The sequence below is a fragment of the Parus major genome, chromosome 8, assembly GCF_001522545.3.
Source record: "Parus major isolate Abel chromosome 8, Parus_major1.1, whole genome shotgun sequence".
NCBI lineage: Eukaryota > Metazoa > Chordata > Aves > Passeriformes > Paridae > Parus > Parus major.
The window spans coordinates 14,153,390-14,180,121 of record NC_031777.1 but is presented as its reverse complement, the minus strand read 5'-3'; the positions used below and the strand labels follow the sequence as shown (position 1 = coordinate 14,180,121).

Genomic DNA, 26,732 nt, shown 5'->3' with positions numbered 1-26,732 from the left:
CAGCGCTCTATGTGAAATCTAATGCTGCAGTAACCATGCTTTAATAAGGGGTCAAAAACAAGCAAACAAAATTAAAAATCTTGCTTACTCCTGTCACATTCATCATTCGGCCAAGATCACTGAAAAAATTGACAATTTGATCTCCAGAAACATGAAGGACTGGAAGCCTTCCTCCTATAGAAATTCCTCCATATCTAGGAAAGAGAAAAATATAATCAATAACTCATACCAAACACCCATAACTGCAAATTAGTGGAAATACTAAAAACCCACTTAATGCAAGTTTAATTTCTATACATCAAATATTTAATATATAACCATTTCTACTCTTTTTCTAACAAGTAGTATTAGGACTTTTCGGGGCTTACAAATAATAGAAGGTTTATCAGTTTCTGAAATGTTTATGCCAGGATCCTGAGAAAATTATTTAGAGAGAAGATTTGGAGAAAACAGTGATTTCTACAGAACAAAATCTTTAAATCAAGATAATAACCATATAATTATAATCCTCCATGTTTAGACAGCATGGAGGACTAAGGACAGCATAGACCTCAGTAAAAATTTCGCATGCTTTGAGAGGAACAGGTATTCACCAATGTCAGTACCAGCCAGTGGTCCATAATGATAAATTATTCATGAATAAATGTGATATAATGATTAAATATTGCACAAGATGAACTGAAACCTAATCCTATAGGAAGCAATGCTTGCACATGAACAAGAAGATATTCCCTGAAGTAAGGCAGTCATCTGCTACCTTTGAAATAAACTCCTGCTGCTGGTGAGAAATGAAATGAGTATGTGCTTCAGGCTAACCAGTCATCTTGCTAAGTTTTTAGTAACTGCAGTGTAGACATCACACATTGGTGTTAGCTGCTGTCTCTAGCTAAAGGAGAGAACTACTGCAATCTGGTTAATACCTACTGCACATGTACAGAGCAGGCATGAGGAATTGTGGTTGTTACTTCTGTGTTTGATAGGCTGGTGTCTAGGTTTCATCCCACTCTGGTCCTTTTTTTGGAGGGTTTATATTTTTCTGCAGCACTGAAAGAGTTGTGCCACAGCAGTATTACAATACACTGTACTATTGCATCAAACATTTTCACCACACAGCTCCCACTGGCTTGACTCCTGTAGGTAATAAAGCTCTGATAGCTCCATTGTGAGCCTCTTGCCTTCATCTCCCGCAGGGTTCAAATGAATATAATCCCTTGCCTTTATAAGATCCTTCCTGATCCCCAGCCTGTTTCCCACTGAAGCCATCTCTTTGTTCTACACTGCCTGCCACAATTCCCCTTGTCCATTTGCAGAAACATTGTGAGGCTCCCTGGTTAAACAGAAATACATTGTTCCTTTATTTACTACCTTAATCTGTGAATTGGTTTCTTACCTCTGCTCGTTGACCCAGTATTTACTCTTCAAGCTGAAACAGACAAAGAGAATCCCCTCTCAATGCACAGAACCAAAGTCAAAGGTACATCAGGCTTAAATAAAAATTAAAGTTGAATTCCTATACTTTGTAGACCTCCAGTCTGCTGGTTATTACTTTGAGTTCTGGGGTTGGCAGGACTTTTGGAATTCCTTGCAGTGTGTTTTTGGCTTTTTGTTTTCTGACACAATTCATCTCCAATTCATACAGAGATAAGCAAGATTCCTAAAGTGATACATACTTGGCTATTCTAATCCATAATTAATTTATTTTAAAAGATGTATCTAGAGCAATTGCGACACATGCTAGGGGGGATCAGTCAAAGGCAGTCTATATAGCATCTAGCTAATATAAAGGGAATTTCAAGAACTCTGCTGGGAACTGGAAAGGTAGCAAGGCCTGAATCAGAGATAATAGGCCATGGACACTGCACAGCTAATTACCACACTCAACACACAGGCCAGCTGAGGAGCTATCAGTAGGATGGATGTATCTGTGTAACATTGTCCTTTGGCTGCTCTTTAGCACTTCTGGGAAGCAAGTGATAATTAACTCAGGCAGATGGTCACGTTAGCATTGCTGCAGTTCTTCAGAGAGACAAAGTAGTAGCTCTGCAGGGCAGTTCACCCTCACTGTGCACAGGCACCATTTTTGTCACCATTAACACGACATTCCATCAGCACAGATGCTTAGCTCTGCCTATAAAGGAATACCTGATTATACAAATAGTTATAATTGAAAATATTTAACTCCCCTGAAACCACCCTCTTCTAGTCTTATATCAGAAATATGGACATGGTCCTCAAATCTACAAAATACAAGCAAGTCAGGTGTTACATCATTACTAAATAAGAATTTCATCAGCAGGTACAAAATAACCATGTGAAAAAGAAATAGAGATTCATCCCTACCTTCCTTTTATCAAAGTGGGATATGTTTTCACCAGAAAATCTGAAATGTTTCTGTGGGTCAGGTCTTGAAGAATTTCTGTGCTGCGTTGCACTCTCTGGAAAGAAGCAAAAAAATAGTAATTGCAATAAAGTTTAGCATGTCTTAAGCTATTAAGTGTTTGTCAGTAAAAGAGGAAAAGAAGTTTTGGTTCAGAGAAAATTCTCAGGTTCATAGTATCACTGAAAGAGAGTGGGTCAATCACTCGAGCATCATTTGTAGCCTAAACATCCTTACTTTACTAAGACTTTAGAAGAAATCAATACATTTGTGATGCATGACACAAAATAGTTGCATGTCACTCTGAAAAAGGTATTTGCAACAAAAGTCAGGGATACACAAGGCTTTTTCTTCAACCTGAAAGTAGGAAACTTTTCAAATAAACTGAGGCCTCAAAAAAAAAAAAAAAAAAAAGATAGTTTCCTATGATTTAGCAATTTTAGGTAAAAATTAATAAAAAAATTCACCTTCACTAACATATTAGATAGTGTGAATGAAAATGACTTTTTCTTTTTTTGAAAATGTGAAAATGATGCCATATGACAAAGTTTTAGAGCCTTTTACAAATACAGGATTGCTGTGAAATGCAAGACCTCACACTCCTGAGTTTTCCCAAGGTAGAATACACTTTAAGAGCTTCCTGGGCAGCTTCAGATGACAAAGCTTGCAACCTGAAATCATCTGATAATGACCCAGAAAGTAAATCTAATGAATTTTCCAGCAGTTCCTGCATTTGTCCACAGAGAGTATGACACAGAAGACACATCAGAGACATCCAGCTGATTCTAGACAGGAGGACTGGTAACATCCCCATAGTGCCTTCATTAATTGTCTATGCTTAAGCATAATTATATTGCCAATTATTTATGGACTGTGGCTTTCCTGGAAACTCAAGTGAACTGTTTCTTTATGAGAAGTTATAGAAAACTATAATATACTGCAAAATTATTAGGATAATATTATAATCAACATTTTGTTTAGAGGACTAGAATCCCCACAAACAAAAAATTTGCATCTTACTTGGAATTGGAGTTTTAGACTAAAGGTCTCTGAAATACATTAGCATGCAATCAGCAAAATGCAACTTTGTCTGTTAGACAGGGATTACTAAGAAATGAGAAATAACTTGGGATGCTGTAAGGTATATAACCTATATCAATTTTTTTTCTTTATAAACAGGAATCCTATTGATATTTAAAACAACTATCTTTTGTGAACAGTGATAGAGAAATAAAGCAAGCTGAATCAGTCTTCAAGAGAATGTGTCATGGAAAGTCATCATCTCTGGAGTGTTCAAAAGTGTCAAGATGTGGCACATGGGGATGGAGTTGAGTGGTGAAGATGGCAGTGCTGGTTTAACAGCTGAACTCAGTCTTAGAGGTGTTTTTTAACATAATGATTCTATGATTCTATGAAAATTAGAAATATTCTAGTAATTTTGCTAGTGTGTTCAGCCTGGCAAATAGTAATATGAAAGCTGAACAGTGTGCAAGATGAGACATTAAATTAGTGGGCTAGTAGTCTAAGAGTGGCTGGAATTCTGTTTAACTTCTTAGAAAAACATTTATTAAATGCAAACACTGACAGGCTGTAATTTTCCTTTGCTCTTCAAAAGAGCAAGCACATTTTATGAAGGGCACTGCTAAGATCATTCATTGATAGGAGAGGAGGCAATGTAGCTCTGTTTTCCTCCATACAGCATCAGTAGTTATTAAACTAATAATTTTCATGCACATGCATACAAATATTCATTTTTATAGCTTAGAACATTTCTGAATAGAAATGGAACTGAAAGACATGTAAAAAATAATAATTTGGGGTTCACTGAATATTAATTTTTCCAGTTAAATGAGAGGACTGCACTCCATGTTTTTAAAATTATGACTTTTTTCTTTTTTTCTTTCCTCTTTCTCCCTCCTGTCCTTCCCTTCTTTAAAGAAAGGCAATTTTCTAAATAGAATTGTTCTTTGAGGGAAAATATATATTTTTTTAATTATGTGATAAATTGTTAAAATTTTTGTAATTTTCTTCTACACAAAAGATGTGCAATTTGGATGAAAACAGTAATCAAAATTTATTTAAATGTTCAAGCTTTTCAAATACCTCTGAAACTGAATTTCAGATTCCATCAAGTCTTGCTCTCTTAGAAAAGAATGTATTCAACTCCTTCCATGTATATTAGCATGGCAAGGTACTTAGACACTGAGCCCTTTCTCCAGCACTTGCCATGAAACTTTTCTACAGAGACTTATGGCACAAGGACACAACCTGTGGTGGTGGGAGGCCTCCTGCACCAGCAGGGCATTCTGGCAGCATAGTGAGTTTCTTGTGAGTGCTGCACTTGCAGGAAGGTGATGGATTTTCAGGGCTCCACTCTTGGCTCCCCAGGAGGCTGCTTAGGTTAGGATGAACAGCAGGAGTGTTCCAGGCAGTTGGCATATGATTGCATGGGAAGCTCCTGTGGAGAGGAACAGAGCTTTCAGCTGTGCAGAGGTAACGGTCCATGAGAACTCACAAATTCACAAAATCACAATGCTCTAAGCAGATATTCCCCCCTCAGCCCTCATCCTGTGAGTTTTGAATAACATTTTAGAGTATTTGGTACATAGATAAATACAGTCTCCCCCCACATCTCTGCCAAGTTTGCTGCCTTCAGCTCACAGATAGGCCACCGAAGGGCCAAGGGGACTGTGTTCCATCCATTAGTACTGGAAATCTGCAATGGACATATCTTTGTGAAAAAACTATAATTTTCCTTTCTCATGCAGTATCTTTTTCTTTTAAAAATTTTCCTCTTTGCTTCTGCTATACTGGGTAGAGGAGAGGAACGGGAGAAGACAACCAGAAGGATCAAAATGCTGGATATCATGGCTAGGGAAGAGTCAGGAGAAAGGGGACAAATGCCAAAGCACAGCAAGACAGTGACAAATGGCTCCAAAGCAGGACTCACAGGCAGAATAAGCAGTTAGGACAGCAAAAACTGCAGCTCTGCTAATGTTGCCTTCCCTTCAGAATGAGAGTAGTTTCAAATGATGGACACAGTTGTATTGCTACTTCACAATCTGAGCAATTGCTGAAGTTATTGCTTCCAAACACACCAGTGGGAACTGGAGGAACCTGAAGGGACTCAGACAGGGAAAGTACCAGGAAAGCTGAGATTTGGGCCCAAGGTCACTGACCTACTGACATCAATTTTGAGGTTACTCAACTCTATTGTCAAGCTATTCAGGCTGGTTTCCAGTCAGTCATATTGAGCACTGTGAATCATTCCTAATCCAGCGCCAGTGTTATCTTGCTGTTTGCTTGTTTGTAACTTCTGACCCGATGTTAGCCAACAATACATGTGAAGCATTGGCTCTTGTGAAGAGTCAAGCCAATTCAATCTTGTTTCACTACTCAAGTTCCTCTAGAAGTACCCTGCTAGGATCTCATTCAAGAGAAATTAGGTAGCAACTTACAAAAGAGGCTGATTCTTCATGCAGCGAATTCCAAATCCTGGTTTATTCAAGAAAGCATGAGTAAGGGAGACCATATGCTCATTGCCAGGACGTTCATTGCTAAGGGAATAAAATAGGAATTTCTCTCTAAAATATTTTTTCAAACTATTGTACTGTACAGTAATATACTTGGCAACTAGAGAAGGACAGCCATATGACAGTACCAACTGCCCCCCTTCAAATGCTGATAATTCAATTGTTTTATTTATTTATGTAAAAACCCAGAATGTTCCGAGGTGGTTGACAGGCAATGGTTCTTATCTCCTGATACTAAAATTAACTTCTGACAAAGTCCAATAGCAGCATTCTCCAAAAAAGGCTGGATTCCTCATTGCTAGTCTCTCAGCACTGTTACAGTCAGAAATCAGAAGATGAAAAACATATTCTGCATTTTCATTTGTGGAGGCCTGGATCTCCTGTTTGACAGGATATGTAACTTTTTAAGTGTTGAGGTCCTGAATTCAGGCGGGAAGAGGAGAATACCAAAGTTAGGAAGATATTTGAAAGAATATTTGTTAGATTTACCACTGGCTGTATTCTCCATGTGCACCAACTTCGAGCTATTTTAAATCTGCTGATCCTAGTGAAGTGAATCTTTTCTTACATCACATAGAGTGAGAAAAAAAGCAGTGAGACAGAGCCCCATGATGTTAAACTCTAGGGAGAAAAAGGTAAATGTGTGACAAATGTACTTTAAGTGATTCCTCTTACCTGAAGAAAGTAAACTGTTGTCCATAGATCCAAGGATGTAATGTTAAGGCAGGATATTCTCCAAATGGAGGAATAATGACTGTAAGTACTAGAGACAGCAACACGAAACTAGCAGGAAGAACAACCTGTGGGGAACATGAAAACTTCACATTAGGTTATTATATCAAGGTTGCAGAGTGACACTGTGTACACCCCATAATATATGTAAATAGAGGAAGGACAGCAGAAGCTGTCCAGTCTAGACAGATCAGTCCAGTTTAGCTCCTGAGCACCAACAATTTAATTTCCAGCACTTCTGCATAAAATTCTGGTTGTCACAGAACTGTATTATGTTAAAAATAAAACACTGGGCTAGTTGTGATAGAATGACATATGTGGTATAGTTGGTAGACTCCAGAGAGAAAGGAAAAAAAAAAGAGGCAGAAGAGTTGGAATCTTAATTGCACTGTTACCCATTTGCAGCACCCCTATTGCTTTCCATCATTTCTGGAAAGACGGTGTTGAGACTGTTGTGGGGAAGACTCAAGAACAGCACAAGTCAGTCAATACCTGTGCTAGGAAGTCCTTGTAGCTGCGGGAGGCGTGGTGGAAGCGTTTGATGAGCAGTGCTTTGATCTGCTGATGTACAAGCTGAAAGCCTTTATACTGTCGGGACCCTTTGCCTTCATTTTGATCTCCTGCTCTGCCTGCTGGCATTCGAGAAATGTCATTAGTTTTCAGGGTGGTTTGTTCAGCTGGTTTGTTCTCAATAGGAGTTTTGTCAAGAGCAGAACCGTTTTCTTGAGTGTCTCCTAAGTTAAGATGAGAAGCATCAGAGAAGACACTTTATCTTCCATATATAAAGCAGCACAGACATTTTTATGATGTCCAGATTTTACCAACCATATATATCATATTTCCAGATTGTTTTAAGTACAACTGTTTCCCTGTGGTTGTATTTAGTGACATCATATAGGTTAATTCTCCTCTTATTCAGCAGGATGGACAATTTCATCATCTATTATGGACTAATAGTCAGCAAAGCAATTTTTATACAACTACTAAAACCGACATCTAGGTGCTCGACACTCCACCTTTATTTGCACAGTTAAGAATCTCATCCAATCTAAATACAAGTCTTTCTGCTGACTTAATCTTTTTTTTTTTTCAGGTATCATGTCAGGCCCTAAAAACAGATATTTGCTGACCAAATTTATTTTGTTAAGAACACATGAAAGACTGAAAGTTCGGAAACTCCTCTTTACAGAGTGTTCAGAATAAAAAGCAGTCCCAAGAACAGTTAATTAAATATGAATTTGTGAATCTATACCTGTTTTTTGCATTTCAGGGTCAGCTTCTGCTGTGGCCTTTAGGAAAACCTGCCATAGAGAAACACATTTTCTGGTTAGGAAAAGTTACATTTACCTGACTTCAAGAACACATACAATATCCTACAATAGAAAAGAAGAAAATTTTGATACCCTTTCAGTACTTCATATTATTACACAATCAGAGATCTCTTATGAAATACCTCAGAAAATAAATGAATGAGCAAAGATAGCAAAAAAAAAAAAAAAAGAGAAGAAAAGATGCACTTCAGGCTAATGAGTCAGGCTCCACAAAGCTATAATGAATTAAGGGTTGGATTCTTTCTCTAAGCCCTTCTCAAAGATTTTCTGTGTGCCACAGCATATAGGACTAGATTTTGAAGGACATATTAGGAATTAGAAATTAAATATTTAAGAAGAGGAATAGTTTCAGTAAACATTTTGGTTGCTTATGGTGAGGTCAGCAAGTATTTTAATCTGTCTGTTACCTCTTCAAGTGGAGTGTCTGAAACTCCAAAACTGCTGAGTCCCAAGTCATCCAATGTTTCCTCCAGTTCTCTGAAGAGACTGGCATAAGATCTCTGTTTAAAGTTTTTATTGGGCAAAAGATAAATGAGTTCCTGACCAATGCTTTCAATCAATTTTGCTTCTGGGATATGATGGTGGATTACTTCTGCTAGCTCATTCAGATCTCCTGTGAAAAGTCAAAACAGTGTTTATAGAATGAATATTTAACCATATTAAGCATGACTTCAAAAGCTGTTGTTTGCACTAAAAGGGTACTGCTCTATTTCATAACTCACAGATATCTCAGTTAATTTTGCACTAGACTGGGCTATGTTCCTAGTTATGCTTTGGAACTATGAAGCAGGAAACTATTTCAGGTTTGTTAATAATGCACAAATAAATCTTCAGGAATATCTACTTAAATTATTCTCTTATGCAGAAAAGCCAAAATTACTTTTTTTTTTCTGAGCAAGTCTATTTCCTTGCTCTAGATATGCTTCTTATTTCATTAACAAATGACACAAAACTCATACTTGTAAAGCACACAAACTTCCAGTTCATCATCTATACCTGAGACATATACACAAAAATGGGTCAATGGTAAGCAAAACCACAAAGAACCCTTATTAAATTCATGTAACAATACAATACAAATGTTAGACACAAGGACCAAAGAAGTGGGCCTTGGCAGCATTGATCTGTAAGACAAGATTGCAGCATAATAGGAGACATAGCTATGTGCGGGAATGCTGAACCATCCTGCTTCTTACCATCCAGTTCCAGCTCTGGAGCTCCTTCTTCACCCCTGTGCACACAGCTGGAGCAGGAGCAGGAGCACTGAGATCCACAGCTACAAAATGACTAGCATGGACAAGCAAGAGATAGAAAGATTAATGTGTTTCTGACACACTCAAAACAGGATGTAAAGGTTGGCAATATGTGAACAGCTTGAGTCAATAAAAAAATATGTCATATCCAGAGCATCTTGAACATATTATACTGAAAATCATCTGAAGACTGGATTAAGCAATGCAGAAAACATAAATCCATCTGCATAAATCAGTTCTAAACTGCATACAAAATAGTTGGGAGAATACGATCAGCAGGGGCCATGAGTGTACAGACTGTGTTGCTACTAGGACTGGAAGCACTATTACAACCCAGAACCCTACTTTTCAAGCTGGGAGAAGGCTGCTTTATTTATGAATAAATGTAAACTTTCCTGGTGTCTGAGCTTCTTACCAGCCTACCTATTGTTTAAAAGCGGTGTACTGCAAAAGCAAGAATCATAACGTGTTGTTATATATTCTGTATAAATAACAAAGGCAACTTGAGAGTTGAGGTTGTTCAGCCTGAGAAGGGAAGGTTCCAGGGAGACCTTAGAGACCCTCCAGCACCTAAAGAGGGCTACAAGTGAACTGGATAGGAACTTTTACAAGCATGTAGTGATACAAGGGGGAATGGCTGTAAACTGACAAGGGGTAGGTTTAGTTTAGATATTAGGAGGAAATCCTCTACTGTGAGGGTGGTGAGACACTGGAACAGGTTGCCCAGAGACACTGTGGATGGCCCACCCCTGGATATGTTCAAGGCCAAAAGGACTGGATGGGGTTTGAGCAGCCTGGTCTAGTGGAAAGTGTCCCTGCCCACAGCATGGGGGCTGGAACTAGATGATCCTTCCAAGCTAAACAATGCTAATATGATATTCGTAATTATATAATGATATGATTAACTGCAGTTTTGTACAAGGTGTCAAGCAGTACTTAAGTGACTTTACCTTGGCGCAGTGCAAGCATTATTCAGATTACATGTGCAGGGGGTGAGATTCATACTTACTGTAGCCCTGCCCATTTTTGTAGTTCTCATCTTGCGAACAAGGGTGAGATAAAAGCCAGAGCCAAAACAGTTCTTTAGGAATACAGGAGAGCCCGAGCAGAAGAGTTTCCCTTGGGATATGATGGCTACTCTGTCTCCAAGGATGTCTGCCTCATCCATATGATGGGTTGATAGGATAATAGTTCTGCCTAGAAGGAACAAGGAATAATGTTCAAGGCATGGACTCTCTCTGGAACTCAAAACTGTGTTTAGCTTTCTGGCAATTATTTCTCTGCAGGAAAGCCAGTCCCAGGTTTGCCACAACAGTAAGTATCTGTTCAAAGAATCTTGTTTGCTTGTGTTCATATCCCACTACTCATGACAGTTTACACAGCAGGCACATATTGCATCTATAAGTTTAAAAAATCCCACCAAAAAATCAGTTTCTACTCTCAAATCTCTTACCTGGGCGATATTTCAGCAGAAGATCCCAGATAGATCGCCTGGAATATGGATCAACTCCAGAAGTGGGTTCATCCAAGACTACCACTTTTGCTTCACCCACAAAAGCAATGGCAACAGACAGTTTCCTTTGCATTCCACCTACAGGGGGACAAACACATCCAGGAGTGTAACATACACTATATAAGTGGCAGGGATGCAATTAACATTGCTTTTTTGGTGTGTGTACAAACTGCTACAAATAAAATGAAACCCATCCTCAGATCCATATCTGCAAAGATAAATTAATATTTTTTCTTCTGAAATTCAAAACAGGTTGTTCAAATTTTTTTTTTTTGAAAAATATAAATTTTCCATCTACATATTGCATTTTCTGCTCCTTGCCAGAAGCAAAAGCAGGAAGATATGAGATTTTCATGTTCTTTCATGAATCTAACCAACAATCAGGTCAAAGTAGTATAAGAGCAGCTGTTTATGCAAACCAGCCTTTGAATCTGAGAGTTGTTCAAATATACTATGTGCATTTGTACTGTCAGAATGAAAGAAACTACTCCTAACAAATAATGCAGTATTATGGAGCACTGATCTATACAGTGGGGCAGCATGACAGTATAGTATTTAATTTGTCTTGAAATAACAGAATATTGTATTTTCATTTGTTTCTTATACTAACCAATTATATATATATATATATATATATATATATAACTAATAGCTTCAAGTATATTTGAATTTGTTGTGTATTTATAAGTCATAGAAGCTTTGGGGACAGGTTGTGCCAGCCTTACTACTTGTATAGTCACATTTACTCCTTGAGAAGAAAGCATCCCCCTAGTGCATGCTGGTGTGTCAGAATGCAGGCTCAAATAAGTAACTCAACCAATAATTGCCCAAAGGCCAGGTAGGATGGGGCTGTGAGCAACCTAGTCTAGCAGGGGGTGTTCCTGGCCATGACAGGGAGTTGGAACATCATAATCTTTATTATGTGTCTATGAGAGACAAAGAAAAGGACAAAATATCTTAGAAAATTCCTGTGGGCACCTGACAAATTCTGAGCTTCTTCATTTCTTTTATGGGTGAGGCCCATGTCTTCCAGCATTGTCTCCAGCTCTTGCTCAGCTTCTTCCCTGGATCTTCCTTTCAGTTGAGAATAAAACAAGATGTGCTCTGCTACAGTAAGGCTGTGACATCAGACAGAAAGGCAAGAAGGCACTTTAAATGAATAAGCTGATTTTTTTCCCAAGCAGCAATAAATTCACTCTAGCTTTATCTTGCCAAAGGAAGAGAGGTTGCTTTACCCTACAAGATCATTGGGATCAACACACTTCACTTGGAGTCATAGTCTCTTTCTTTGCCTTTTGAAAGCAGAACCTGCTACTAAAGGAACAGGTATAGCAGACATCAAACCATCCATTTATGGGAATAAAATGGGAGAGAGTCTGCTGTTGAGATGAAGACAAACTAATGGAAGTGAAGCTGGTAATCACCAGAGAAGGCAATAAGTGGTTAAGTGGTAGTAAGAAATGGGCATAAAAATACCCTGCTACTGCATTGTCAGCTCAAATTTTTTTGCTTTAGTGGCCCTAAATTATAGTGCATGAACTTCCAGGATAACTCCTGCTGACCTACATTACAACAGAAAACACCAGGGGCACTGCTATTTTCCTAAGAAACTTTGATCCCAGTGAAATGATGCAGGAGTTTTCCACTGCAGGATGTGATGTTAAGAGATGGAGAAGTTCATCTGAAATACATCTGCTGCTAGCACAGCAAGAGAAAAAACAGACTTTGGGGATTCTCACACATGCAGACTGGGATGCTTCTACTTGAAGCCAGTATGGAGTGATACTTACTGATTGAATAAGATGTTGTGCTGAGGGCACATCCCTAATCTGTGCCGAATGGAGTCCATGTGAGTCTGGATGTCCAGGCCACCAACCAGCACAGTTCCAGATGTGGGTGGGAAGAGGCCTGTCAGTATCGACCTGAGAAAACAAAATGAGGAAATTCCCCCTCTCCTACCTCTCTGTGCTAGATAAGGAAGCTACATGACATGATTCCACTAGATGGAGCATGATGACTTCTTACTATAGGCCTTTATGAAGCAACTCCAACGAAAAGCATGTATGTAAGTACTGGTCTGCTACAGAGAATCCGATGGATCTGCTCACGTCATTTTTGATACAACTGTCTATATGGTTCTGGCTTCCAATAAGAAACTGTTTTAGCTCAGGGTGTTATATCACCCCTACATATAAGTGGGTCTAAAATGAAGCTCAGTAGGAAAAAAAAAAAGGTTTGAGGTCTCTGGTCATGCTGAGTCATGCCCTAAATCTTTATTTTCCATAAAGTAGAAGACCAAATGTTATTTTGCAAATGGGTGGCATCTCGTAATAGATTTGGGTGATTAGTGGATTTTTCAGTTTAAAAAAGTTCAAAGCAATAAAAAAAAATGTATTTTCATCAGAAGAATAAATCCCCTTAAATTTACAAAATATTTCAGCAGATTAGGATGCTTTTATTTTGGGTTGAACATATTCCTTATGAAACAATTAAAAAAATTAAAAGGTAATTTAGAGTGCCTTTGAAATAAAAGTGTTTTAATTGAAAAACCCTAAAGTATTCTGCTGAGAAAAGTCAAATGACACACATTTAATTCTTTCAACATTTGGTGAACTTGTAACAGATTTATAAAAGGTTTTGATCACCAATTAATCCTATTTTGCCAAATAAGGTTCTGTATAAGAAAATTACACATCTTAAAGTTCAGGTTTCTGGGATGCTAGGTTTCTAGGACTAGAGGAACATTTTAATCTGCACATGGATCTTTCGTGAGTGTAGCCATTTTATTTAAAGAAGGCCTGTATTTTATACTCCTTTGCACACAGACCAATAGACGTGACTGACCTAGAGCCAGTTAGAGAAACCAAGAGCACATGGAATGTAGTGGCTTGCAAATTTTCAGCTCTTCCAGACAGGAGATCCTTCTCTTTCTTCACCTGTGGTAATTTAGCCATGGGAAATGAATTCTGGGGGAGAGAACTGCTTCCTGCTCTCTGGACTTTCACTTGTTTGTGTCATGCGTTACTTCCCTCCCAGGGCATTAGCTAATCCAGAACATCTTCTTTATGCCTAGGGGCAGTGTTTCCCTGTCTGGAAAAGGCCTAATGTTGTGTGTCAAGCCAGCTACAGGGTGGGTAGAGAGACAAGGGAAGAATGAAAAGACTGCTCCAGGAATAGAGCACTGCCCTGGATTTGCTTCTTCTAAAAGAAGAGACTTACATGGTAGTTGTCTTTCCTGCTCCATTGTGACCAAGGAAGGCTGTGATCTGACCCTCATAAAAAGTAATATTTATCCCATCTACTGCTGGTTTGGGCCTGTTCACAAAAATCTTCACCAGGTTCTGAATGCATACTCCTGGAATCAGTCCCGTTGGCTCGGGCTCAAAGAAGGTATTTACTTGAAAGGCAAGAAATCAAAAATTAAAAGAGAATAAAAGCACCTGTTTTAATCCTAGTTCTGATATGACAACACATCAGTAAGTGCAGAAGCAATAGCACATACCCAATATAATACAGCATCATGTTCCAGGGCCAGATTCTCCAAGTCACACCAGTATAAAACTAAGGCCAGATTTCTAACTGCAGTGCCATTTATTTAGATTCACTCTCATATCTATGACACAAGAAGCAGAGCCCAGAATTATGGTGTTCTGTGGAGACTTAACTCATTGGGCCAGGGGAAGCTGAATATGCTTTCTGTTCTCATTGTGTAGCAGAAAGATTATTTGGAATTGTTTTCTGGAAATACTTAGATAGGCAGAGAGATTACATTAAACAAGCAGCAGGTTGCCTTTCTAGCTGGGCTGAAATCTGCCATTCAAATAATCTGCCCAGCTGTGCATTCTTTGACCATGATGCTTAAAAAACCTCCCCCAAACACAAACGAAAGACAACAACAAAAAAAATTTGCCTTTAATCCTGGTAGGTCCCATTGCTGAGACCAGGTCAAGATTTAGATAGTACCTAACATGTGCACTACATGAGATGGCTTTCTCTCAGGATTAAAAATGCATTATTGCAAATAGCACCATCAGGATATTTTATTGCACCAGCTTCTAGACAAAACAAACTTCCTTTGAAGTAAATTAAGCCCTTGGGCAATGTGAATTATGGGAGTTGAGAAACTGAAACTAAAGACCCTGTCCACTTTTGTTTACACAGAATGCTTTAGGCTTTGTAGGAAGGCTTATTTTGCAATTGCAGTTTACTTAAATTGTTCAGTACCCAGCAGGCCTGTGTGGAGAGCAGCCAAAGCGATCTGGGTGTAACCAGCCCCACATCCATCAGCAGCTTGTGTGACTGTCATTACTGCCGACAGCACTCGGGGAAAAAGTTCCAAACTTGTTGTACATGAGAGAGCTGTGTATATTACAGAACAGCTGCAATAATAATTATAGAATGGGTAGCATTATTTGAGATAAAATTATGTTTATTAATTGCTTTTCTTTGGACTTGTGAAAGGAATCTAGGTTTTCATTTACCTTGCTGGGACAAATACAAACATCTCTGTATTCACAAAAGTTCACATGGAGTCTGGCTAAATAGTTATGCATATGCTGGCAATTGAGGCACCTTCCTTGGTTTTATCTGCATTGTAAGGTTAGATGATGTCCCACAGTATCTGCTTTGCATCCCCTGAAGGACCCTGGTGGGGGGGGGCTGAGCTCCCTTTTTTTGTGATTCGTACTTCTCTATTTTGATCCTATATCCTCATTGTCATTGAACTGTACTAGGTCTGCTCTTGGCTTCTCCTCATGCCTGCCAGCTCCTGGGTGGCTGAAAGGGAAGACAGGCTTTTTTTGTGCAGCGGCAGGCAGAAAGCCCTTCCTTTATGGCCATGGAGCAGCTGGAACCTGGGAACTAAGGAGTAAAGCACCAAAAAGATAAGGCAGTACTAAGAGAAGATTGGCTGAAATAACCTTTAACCTCTGCCTGACTTTTCCCTTTGAAGTCCTGTCCTGTTTCCATTCACCCTGAATGCATGTTTTCAGTGCCTACGTGAGGAGCTCTGATGACCCCACTGTTATCTCTTGTTTTTCAAGAGAGTCAGAAAGGGCTTTGAGCTGCCTGTAGCAGTTACTTGTGCTACAGAATCCACATGCATTCCTCTGAGCATCTCATACAGAAAACTCCTCTGGTTCACCACAAAAGAAGACACTGGGGCTTGAAAACAAGACAGGTCATTCAGGAATTCTTAGGTGGTGGCTAATGTCAGCATCAGAAAAGGCTGCAGACAGACACACAGAGCACTTCAGACAAATCCCTTTGAAACCACCCTTTTCCTACTGATGCAAAACACACTAAAGATAGGCAAAAAAAAAAAAAAAAGAGGGGTGGGACTAAGAGGAAATAACATTCCCCTCAGCATATTTTTATTGAAGTCTGTTTAATTTTAAAAAGTCAATGTATGTGTCTCTGGGGCTTCCCTCAGCATGAAAACTAGCTTGCCAAAGAAACAGCCCACATTTGCATGATAACAAAACAAGTTAAAGAGCTCTTCTGGAAGGCAGCTGTCTTATGTGTAGTGGCTAAAATATTCTAAGGCATGATGAATGTAGAGAAATAAATAAGAGTTGGTGTCTCTCTTGTGCTTAGCTCTGGCAGTTACATGCTATCACCTACTGGGCTCCTACTGGCTCTTGGAGCTTGGCTACAATCACTCCTATGTCTAATTTGCTACGAAGTACAATGAGGGTAGTATCTCAGAAGTACTCAGGTTGCTCTCTCTCCTTACTATTAATTTCATCTTTGTCCTGGACATCTGTCTTAGGCTTCCCCTGCTCGCCGGGTTCTTTTTCTCTTTTGTGTTTACATTGTTTGTTTTTACCATCCTTCTTCCCCTGGCTGTCACTCTTTTCTTCTGCTTTTTCAGGTTCTTCAGATTTATTTGTGTTGCTTTCATTTTTTTCCCTTTCAATGGTCTTCTGATCCACACAACCTTCTGACTCTGGACTTTTTTCTATATAAACCAAAAGTAATCAAGATTTAATTAACAAAAATTTAATATCCTTTTATCTCTAGAGGTATTTTGAGGAAAAAAAATAGTTCTAAGTCTTGAGCTTTCCAAGAGCATTAACTATCAGTGTTTTACTCAGGTTAGGAATACAGCATTCAAAACCATCTAGCTTAAAATCTGCTTCATGGTGTCAAGATCAGATACTTAAGGAAAATAACTGACAATATTACAATTAAAGACTCAGAGTCTGAGTCTGACTCAGGATCAGTAAGATCCTGACTAGTATTAGGTACATGTTTTACATTTTATCCATGCAGCTCTAGACAAAGTTCTCAGCAGATGAGGAGAAACACCATAAAAATATTTCCCAGATGTACAGAGAGTGAGAGGAATTAAAAGAAAATTAAAACGTTAAATGAAACGCAAATTGCTAAACTGCTACTTAGATTAAGAGCACTACTTAGATTAACCATTCACCAAAATGAACGAGTTGGTATTAACTTCTAAATAAGAATTTCTGGCTCTCCAGTTACTAGGTCTCTAGCTACCATGAAGGAAAACAGTCACATTGGGTCAGGCTTGAAGCAAGAAGAAGCAGGAGCCTCTGAAAAGACTGTTTACATAACACAAATTCAAGCTGGCAATCTGGAGTGAAACTAGCACAACTGTAATTTATCAGATGGCCTAGGACTTATTTTGCTCTGAAACTTCACCATTATTTTCTACTATAAGGAGTTTTAGCCCACAAAACTATATACAATTACCTGGTACACAAATAGCAACATGAACAAGTTCACTGCATCACCTAAAATGATCAAGGGGGAGGAGGATACAAGAGTGTACCAAGAGAAGAAAATTTTGAAAGTACCAAGATCAGCTTGGTACCAGTTCAGCCTCATTTTCAGACATGAATTTATATGATCTGACATTTCTTATCCAGTTTTCCTCCCAGTACATTAACCAGCTATGATAAATTAACAAAAAGCTCAGTATTATCCTTGAAGAAAAGATAGGAATTGTGAAAAGTTCCTCAGTTGTTCAAGGAAGCTGAGCCACTGAAGAGTGGTAAGAATCACAGTCTTCTAGCAATGAGTTAATCAGAGATGACCTTTCCCACTGTCCTTGCTTGAGAAAAAAAGCGTAATGCATTGTAGAAGAGAGCATGAAATAAGGATGAACACAGTCAGGACACTTGAGATAATAACAGAATAATTTAAATTATTCAATTTAGAAATTACTTCCAAAGACTTCCAGTTCAATCCTCAAAAAATATGGCCAATTCAGATCATGACAACTATCTCCAAAGACAGAGATTTCACAACCTTTCTGAACAACCTGTTCCAGTGTTCTAAATACCTTCATAATAAATACTTTCTTTATATTGAACCTGAATTCCCTTTTTCCAGCTTATATCCATTGTCTCTCATCCTTCCCCTAGACACATCTGAGAAGTCTAGCTCTTTTGAGCTTTCTCTCTTCAGGCTGAGCAGACCCAGCTCTCTCAACACCTCATATGTTACATTCTCCAGCTCCTAATCAGCTTGCTGGCTCTTTACTAGCTCATTCAATTTGGTACAAGGGTGGCATAGATTGTGATATTGCTTAGAAAGTAAACAGACTTCAATTAGTGTCAAACCAGATAGAAAATAATCAGGTTTAGAAAAGTAGGGAACCTCAGTGTAAGATTAACATTTCATGGATGTTGTGCTGAGCAATAAGAACTCCTTGAATGTCTCAAAAGGTGTTGGTTACAGAGTGGGGATTTGATGCTGCTTGTTAGACCAGACTTTAAAGGCTCTCAGATGGAACAGTGACTAATCTCTAATGACTCTAATGACAGCACACCACTCCAAGTTCAAAGGCACTTGCCAAGACTCCCAGTGTATGGCAGTCTCTCACCTTTGCAGCAGCCCAGATAATGGATATATTGTGCAGTCACCTTTAAGCAGATCAGTGAAGATATTTCTAAAAACCAAACTTTTAAAAGAACTCACCATCAGCAGTTGCTGTTTTCTCAGCTTCTGGGCTTCTGGAGCCAAGCCAATAGGATTCCAGCACAGGGAAATACCAAGGCTGTGGTAACCCATAGTCCCCTAAAAGAAAAATAAGTAGGCAAAGTGCTCTTCATAATTCCATTCTGCAGTAGGCATAAATTCATCTAAGCACTTGCAGTCCTAGTGTTGCATACCAGAAGGTCAAACCATGTACTGAGTACCTGACAGAACAGATTTTGTTCACAGATGATTTTTCTTTTCTTTTGGACAACAGTAAAATATTCAGAAAATAAATGGCCTTACCTTACCTTGTCCTAAGTAGAAAGTGGTTTAATTGCAGAATGAAGTTATTGCCTGAATCCTTACCAACCAGGCAGCAGCTCAGTGCCTAAGATGGGATCCTAGACTCACTCAGGGACTTTCTTTTAATGCCCACTTAACACTTGAGGGCTGACGTGACTGAAAAGCTTTTTAAATTTACACGTACTACCCTGGGGCTAAATTTACAACTGGTAATGAGAAAAGACACACTGCTATTTTAGCACATAGCCTTTCAGGAAAAGTGACAACAGTGTCTTCCTCTTCTTAAACAAAAGTGGGCTTTTTTAGTTACAGGTTAATTCAGTTTCAATAAGAGACAGCACAATAACATTAACAGTTCTTGGTAGGTCAGATCAGAGTTACTGGAAGTCAACACTTCTTTTCTGGATCATATTGATTTATAGAATGCAGGAATTTAAGCTTCTATGATTAAAACTGGCTTTGTGAACCCAGATGTTATTGGACTTTTGCTATCTATTCAAAATAGGCAGGGGGGAGCTGTGATACTCACTGAAAGATGGTCGGTTTTATCAATTGCAAACCACCGCTTATGAAAGTGTCTGCTTACTTCTGAACTAACAGAAACTACCTGTGTTTCAGCCAACCACTTGTACTCCTACTCATGGACAGAAACGCTCTGTCTGCATTCACAGTTTGCCTTGCTGTGGACAAAGTATTCCTCTCTAAAACTGGTGGGAAAAACAACAGCTTCTCACTCGGGATGAATGCAAAACCCAGGTGGAATTTGTTATGGAGCAGAATGCTCAAATAGCCAACGGGACATTGAGCCAATGAGTGGTTGGTTTCAGAGCAGACTCAAGCAGGACTAGAACCATAGGGTTCAAAGAATTATCCAGTGAATTCCTGTAGTAACCTACAGCATTGATTTGGCAGGGCTGCATATATGTGTAAACAGAGAAATGCTGTGAGAAATTCTACAGAAACAGAGCAGCAGGAAGACAAGACAGAGCAAATATTGGGAGGAAGTGAAGCTACTAACTAGAAGCCCTGATAGATGCTACTTTTGTGTAAAGTCCTGACAAAAAAAATGAATTTGTGTCTATGAATGAAGAAATTTCTATTGTTTAATTCCTGCTGTGTTCATGCAAATAGTCCATTATCCACACAAATAGTCCATTCTTCTTGAAACAAGCAGAGTTGCAAAAAAGAAAAAAAGAAAAAAAGAAAAAAAAGGAAAAGGAAAAGGAAAAGGAAAAGGAAAAGGAAAAGGAAAAGGAAAAGGAAAAGGAAAAGGAAAAGGAAAAGGAAAAGGAAAAGGAAAAGGNAAAAGGAAAAGGAAAAGGAAAAGGAAAAGGAAAAGGAAAAGGAAAAGGAAAAGGAAAAGGAAAAGGAAAAGGAAAAGGAAAAGGAAAAGGAAAAGTCATCTGCCAAGAACACCTTCTGCAGTTCACATGCAGGAGTAATAAATTAATGAAAAGAAAGCTCACTTCCTTGTACAGCATAAGAGTTTGCATTTATTATATTGTAACAGTATTCTATATGAAGCAAGATAACCATTTAAGTTAGAAGGACAAATAATGTTTTTCACACAGAAGGTTCCAGAATTTTTTTAATTGATAACAAAGAAAATTCTTTTGTGACCTCATACTAGAATCATGATTTCCATTTAGAAGTAAAATAAATCCACACAGGAACTATTACAACTGCCAATGACACAGCATGTGTCTTAGGAAACAGTACAATCCTTTAAGAAACAGTTTGCATAATGTGGTAAGGTATATATGTGAATTAGAATGGTCAAATCCATATTTTTAAAAATTTAAAGAAATCTCACTAGAAATGGTTGAAACTTATCAAAAGAAAAGTATGTACACAAACTGGATTTTAACAGATGACGTTTTGTGGTTTATTTTCCATTTAAATTATAAAACAGGAAGAGAAATCACATCCTCCTTTTTACTCTTTCTTCCTTTTTCATTCTTTTCAGGAATAACACAGGAGAAAGAAAAAAGAAAGAGACAACAGTGGAAGTTCTTAATAAACCAGTAGTGCTAAACTGGATAAGATTCATAGTTTACAAGGTTAAACACCCTGTTTCTGCCAGTGAAATACAGAGAGGCTGATTAGACTAACACAGTTAACTGCAACTACCACTACATTGCATGAATAAGAAACTGACGTACCTGGAAAAACATTATCGAGATACCAGGCAAGTATTCCATAGAGAAAAGCATCAAAAAGCATCATGTTAATGGAAAAAAGGAAACTATATTCATCTCCTTCCAGGGGACTGGTTCTGATGTTACCCCACTGTAGGCCAAGACCTTGTTCTTCATAGCGTGACAAGTATTCTGTACCAAACCCAAAGGCTACTTGAGAAAGAAAACTCTGGAATAAAGGAAAAAATGACATTCAGCCTGACAGGGGGACACTTTGTAAAAAACCCCCAAAACAAATAAGCAAACAAAAAAATCACCATAACCACAAAACAAAAAAACCCAAAACAACCTCACCCCACCCCAACTCTTTGGGACTGGACTTTAAAACTTGCCTAGCAAATGACCTGAGAAAAGTTGTTTCACTTTTATATTGGCTTATAATGTTTAATTTTCTGTAATTCTAAGCAGTATTTAGCTGTAATAGACTGAACTCAACCTTGCCTGTACTCTCTTTAACTACTAGGCAAGCTTCACAGATTAGTTTTTTTCTTCATTGATGTCTGTTTTGAAAATACTATAGGTGCACCTAGAAGTTTGCAGTGTACACCCCTGACTATCTAGGTGAAACAAAATATTTTCTGAGTGTATGAGGCAGGGCCACTATGAGTAACATGACAGAGAGTACATCAGATGATCAGCATATGGAAAACCACAGCTGCTTCCCCTGTCATGTCTGCTAGCTGATTCTAACACAACAAACTAATAAACCAGTAATTTACACTTAGTTTATAACTTTGTACACTTATTTACAGCTTTGGAAGCGTTTTGATTTCTTTTTCCTTTTTCCTTATATTTCCTAGTGCAAGAAGAGAAGACATTTCTTTACCTATGCTGTTAGAATGCTTGGTAAAAATGGGGAGACTGAACTCAAACACCCGCTCCCCTTCCTGACTCATTGGGCAACATAAAATCATTCTGAATAGTTTTGTAAGATCATGGTTCCATCTCAAAAAACAGCAAGAAGTTTCCAGCTCCTCTGACTTGTAAAGTATCTTACCTAAAATGGAAAAGAACCAACAAGGAAGCACTGCATGTAGAATATCTACAACTTGTTATATGAAAGGTATTTCTCAGAGCTTTGGCACTGGGGTTCAATTGCTAACTCTTTGGTTCAGGTAAATAAGGAATGTGAACCTGAGGTTTTCTCATCCTTAGACATAGGGTGCTAACTAGGTTATAGCACATAAGAAAGATAACTGTCCCCATTTTGTGAATTGCCTTTATATTTATTAAACATACCAGAAGTTAGATTTTAGCATGCTAATTTCCTGGAGTTCAGAACAAAATAAATTTTATTGTATTTTCTAAAAGCTAGGAAGATATCTCTTGCACTAGGCCTGCTAAAGGCTTCTACATTTGCAATCCTTAATTATTTAAGAGGATTAAGAAGTCTCCCTCTCTGAGTCAAAAAAGCCAAGAGGAAGAGGTGTGTTGTGATTCACATATGTGCTGTGAGAGGGGGAGCAGAGATGCCATAGAACCAGTGAAAAGCTTACTGCTAGGATCTTCAGATTAACAGTCAGACGGTCCTGCCAGACAAAGCAGACGATGTGGGGCAGGTACAAGGTGAAGTAGATGACTCCACTGCAGGCAGCTGCCAGATTTGCTTTGGAAAAGAAGGTGCTGAGCAAGAAACACTGCATTATGGTGGCTGTGGTGAATGTCAGTAGGAATAGAAAGAAGAGAAGTGGATTGCTATAATGCAGCACTTGTCCATACTGTAAGCAAAAGGAAAAGAGAAAATTTAAAAGCTGCTTTAAAATTCTAAAAACTTAATTGCTGCTTTTTTGCTAGCAGGAAGATCAGAATTGCTATTGACATGTAATAGGCAAAGAGTAATAAGCCAGTCTTTCTTAAATAATATGACTTCTAACTCTCCCAGGTATTAGTTTCAACCACTGAGGTCATTACAATAACAAATCCTTCATCTAACTTTATCCCTGCTCTTGGATTGTGACTTTGGGTTAGTACAACAGAATGAACAAAAATCATAACTGATTGAAAACAGATATTCTGTCCCTGTCTTAATAAGTAAATGATTTCAAGCAAGATCTGCCTCCTTGAAAACTCATGCAGTTTAAAACTCTTTGGAATATTACAATAAACTTTCATTTATCTCTTTGCACCATCCCCTCAATCCACTTGCTTGATGTGTGGAAAAGACAAGGTAAGGAAGTGTTACAAAACACATTTTTAAAAATCCCACAATAAAACCACAGGAAAATGATAAAGTTTGTGCACCTCGATGTTATTCAAACAGAAGCATATCACATCTGAGGAATCCAGGTGCAGTTTCTCAGAGATCCTTGTATATTAACTGACACATTGGGTGAACTTTTATTGACCTTTCCTCATTAGAGCTTTTGTGGATTAAATACTCTCTCTTGAGAAGAGCAGGAACTGCTGCCAATTATCTATGTAGTCTTTAAAACCAACGTTGAGACCTATTTATTAGGTCAATTTATATAATGCTCAAATAAATCTTTAAGGCTATAAAATAGGTCTCAGTATTGTTCCAACATCCTGCTGGGCCTTAGAGACTGATTTCTCTACCAACAGGGATGCAATGTCTCCTAAGAATGTATTCACAAAGGTGCCTCACACTGGCATTGTGATATATGGGAAAGAAAGTTAATTACAGGTATGAGCACATTCCTCTCCGATATGAATTACTCCCTGATTTTTAATTAAACCAGTGTGGCAAATAAAGTGAGCTTTCTGTATCCACCCAAGCTGCAATTGAAACACCAGGATCTACAACTCATCAGGACATGCTGGTAAGACAGAGCAGCTTGAACCCAAAGTATGTATTTATAACAATACCAGTTCCCCACGACAGAAAAGATGCATGGGCATTCTTCCTTATCAAAATGCTACACATTTATATGATAAAATTTAGCAGCAAGCTCTCAATATAGAGCTTGGTTCTCAGGTAGAGGATAATAGGTAGTCCACAGAGACAACATCTTAACTGTCATGAAAAGTTATAAAAATTACAGGAATTCTGGAGCAAAAGGTGGATTCTTTTTAAGGTTTTCCTGAAAGTTCTGTTCTTGCAGTCTCTTTTCTATTGAAATAGTTGCACAGTTTCTAAGCAGACAAGCACTGGATATTAAAAATTAATCACATATTGTGAATTACAGGACAAAAATTCTGCAAATCTCTTTGATTTGAAGCAAACTATTATTTATTGGGAGACCTGCATCTGCCTACAGAAAATACAATATACAGTATTGTATTTTGTACACATTACTGTATACATTATTGTATACAGTAACCAACCTGATGTATTTTCTATGAGGGATCTCACAATTAATCTTTACTAGTGAATTTATTGTTCTGTCTCTGCCAGGTGCTGATGCTGTTGTATCTGCTTAGAAGAATGTGCATGCTGTGATCACAATAGGCCTCCACCCTTCCCATCTCCCTATCAATGGTAACTGTTCTTTCCCAACAGCAAACTGGTGTCAGGAGTGCAAACACAAGAGTGAGTTTGAGAGTAGCAATCTTTACCATAATCAGAGCTGTGAGGAGGAATGTGCTCACAGCCATCATGGAAAAGCTGTCTAGGAACCAAGTGCACCAAATCACGCCGTTGGTGATGCCTCTGTTCTTCATAGCCTCTTTCAGGCGCATTTCCTTCTCCAGCACTATACTCTTCACAGTCATGGAGACTGAATATATCCAAGCTAGCACCATGAAGATGGGAAAGGCGCGGTTTAACGTGATCATGAAGCTACCAAAGCAAGAAGGAATAAATTTAATTGAGGTAAAACAGAGAAATATTAGATGAAAAGCAATAACTAAAAGGAAAAGGAGTGGGAAAGAGTGAATTAATTAAATATGGAACTGAAAATTCTCAGTCCAAACATCAATAGCATGTCACTTGCAAACCCCACAAGCATCCTAAATATCAATAAGCTAATGGTTTCTGCATTCCCATGAGACAGATGAATGTTATTTCTATTTTACAAAGAGTTTCTAAGGGTTATTGAAGGCTATAAAATATTTGGTGCCTCATGAAAATACGTCTCTCTTCACAGTGAATTTCCATAATGCTTTTACCATGATCTACAAAGAATATTTTAAGACATATGTTAATGTTAACAATCTGGGAGTGTCACTGTCTTTCTGCTCCTAAGATTCACTGACAAGAGAATTAGCCAAAATAATTATTAAAAGCATCATATGTTGCCAGCAAGGCTGATGAAATTCGTACAAACCATGAGTCAGGGTATTGGATCTAGCTGAGATAATTTTCCCCATGGCAGCCCTCAGAGTGCCAGACTTTGCACAGGTAGCTAGAAAAGGTGTTGATAATACACCAGTGTTTTGCCTACTTCTGGGCAGTGTTGCCACAGCACCAGAGCTGTCTCTCCAACATTCCCACCTCACCAGCAGGTAGGGGGTGGGCAAAATATTAGGAGGGGACACAACCTGTACAGCTGACATAAACTGACCAAAGGGATATTCCATATTGTGTCTCCTCAGATACAAAATACAAGAAAAAGGAGGAGAAAGTGGGAGGTATTTGATATTTACAACATTTGTCTTCCAAAGCAACTGCTATGCATGCTGAATCCCTGCTTCCCAGGAAGCAGCTGGACATTGCTGGATGGGAAACAGTGAATAAATCTTTGGGTTACTCTTTTTTTAGCTTTAGTAAAGAGCCTTATCTTGACCTACGAGTTGTATTCCATCTTAATTTCTTCTCCTTTCTTGCTGAGGAAGAGGGTGAGAGAGAGGCTTGGTGGGCACCTGGCCACTGAGGTCAGGTGAAGCCAACTCACTGCAGCCCTTGGCACCCAGCACAGGCTGAGTCAGAGGCAGTTTTCTATTAAGCATGCTATAGTTACAGGAGTTATTAAGCAAGGTCCTGTTCAGGACAGTTTGTCAGCTGCACTGTTTACCTTTTTATTTTCCTTAGTCTGGGAACACGTTAACATAAAAAATATCTCCCAGGCATGGGTGGCCTTGCTGTGTCAGGGGAGTTATCTTGAGAAGAAGATGAAGGAATACATCTCCCCTAGTTAGGATTGATGTGGATGGTCTTATTATTCAGGCTCCCAGAGTACTTGTTCATCCTTACGTGAGCTGTTTAATAATACTGATCAACACTGCTATGTATTACGGGCTTTGTGGAATCCAGTGTTGATTGCTTAAAGGCCAAAAGCTCATAGCTGCTAAAAACAAGGAGCAAAGGTCTTCAGCTTCCTAAGTGTGAGCTCTATAGAACCACCTTTTTACCATATGTTATCAAAGCTACTTCAGTGTCAAAACAAAGTGGAAATCTTCAATTTTTCACCAAAAATTCCTGAAAAGCAATCTGGTCTGGAGAAACAAAACCATGCTTTTGTGATATGGCCTGGGGCACACTGAGTTTTGCCTGTGGTGGGCATATGTAACATGCACAACACAGGGTTACTGTGAGGGTGCACTTGCCTCACTTAAGCAGGGTCTCTTAGAGGCTGTCACAGTGTTTGGGTACCAGCCCTGAGCTGTATGTGGCTACTGAAGGCTTCAGAGAACTTTTGCACAGATG

At 38.6% G+C, this 26,732-nt stretch overlaps 1 protein-coding gene across 1 annotated transcript in view; it reads right to left on the bottom strand.

Moving 5' to 3' along the window:
- The window catches only part of ABCA4 (ATP binding cassette subfamily A member 4), a 66,505-nt gene that overhangs the window by 15,207 nt on the left and 24,566 nt on the right, over nucleotides 1-26,732 (bottom strand). Inside the window, exons 14-33 of the mRNA XM_033516436.1 lie at nucleotides 24,704-24,926; nucleotides 22,687-22,908; nucleotides 21,155-21,359; nucleotides 18,690-18,788; nucleotides 16,474-16,698; nucleotides 13,959-14,136; nucleotides 12,530-12,661; nucleotides 11,718-11,857; nucleotides 10,680-10,817; nucleotides 10,236-10,423; nucleotides 9,170-9,260; nucleotides 8,381-8,586; nucleotides 7,895-7,943; nucleotides 7,135-7,376; nucleotides 6,586-6,710; nucleotides 5,836-5,934; nucleotides 4,646-4,835; nucleotides 2,341-2,435; nucleotides 1,391-1,423; nucleotides 89-194 (exon numbers count right to left, since the gene is read on the bottom strand). Coding sequence (XP_033372327.1) covers nucleotides 89-194; nucleotides 1,391-1,423; nucleotides 2,341-2,435; nucleotides 4,646-4,835; nucleotides 5,836-5,934; nucleotides 6,586-6,710; nucleotides 7,135-7,376; nucleotides 7,895-7,943; nucleotides 8,381-8,586; nucleotides 9,170-9,260; nucleotides 10,236-10,423; nucleotides 10,680-10,817; nucleotides 11,718-11,857; nucleotides 12,530-12,661; nucleotides 13,959-14,136; nucleotides 16,474-16,698; nucleotides 18,690-18,788; nucleotides 21,155-21,359; nucleotides 22,687-22,908; nucleotides 24,704-24,926 — 2,986 coding nt within the window. The remainder of the gene's footprint in view (nucleotides 1-88; nucleotides 195-1,390; nucleotides 1,424-2,340; nucleotides 2,436-4,645; nucleotides 4,836-5,835; nucleotides 5,935-6,585; nucleotides 6,711-7,134; nucleotides 7,377-7,894; nucleotides 7,944-8,380; nucleotides 8,587-9,169; nucleotides 9,261-10,235; nucleotides 10,424-10,679; nucleotides 10,818-11,717; nucleotides 11,858-12,529; nucleotides 12,662-13,958; nucleotides 14,137-16,473; nucleotides 16,699-18,689; nucleotides 18,789-21,154; nucleotides 21,360-22,686; nucleotides 22,909-24,703; nucleotides 24,927-26,732) is intronic.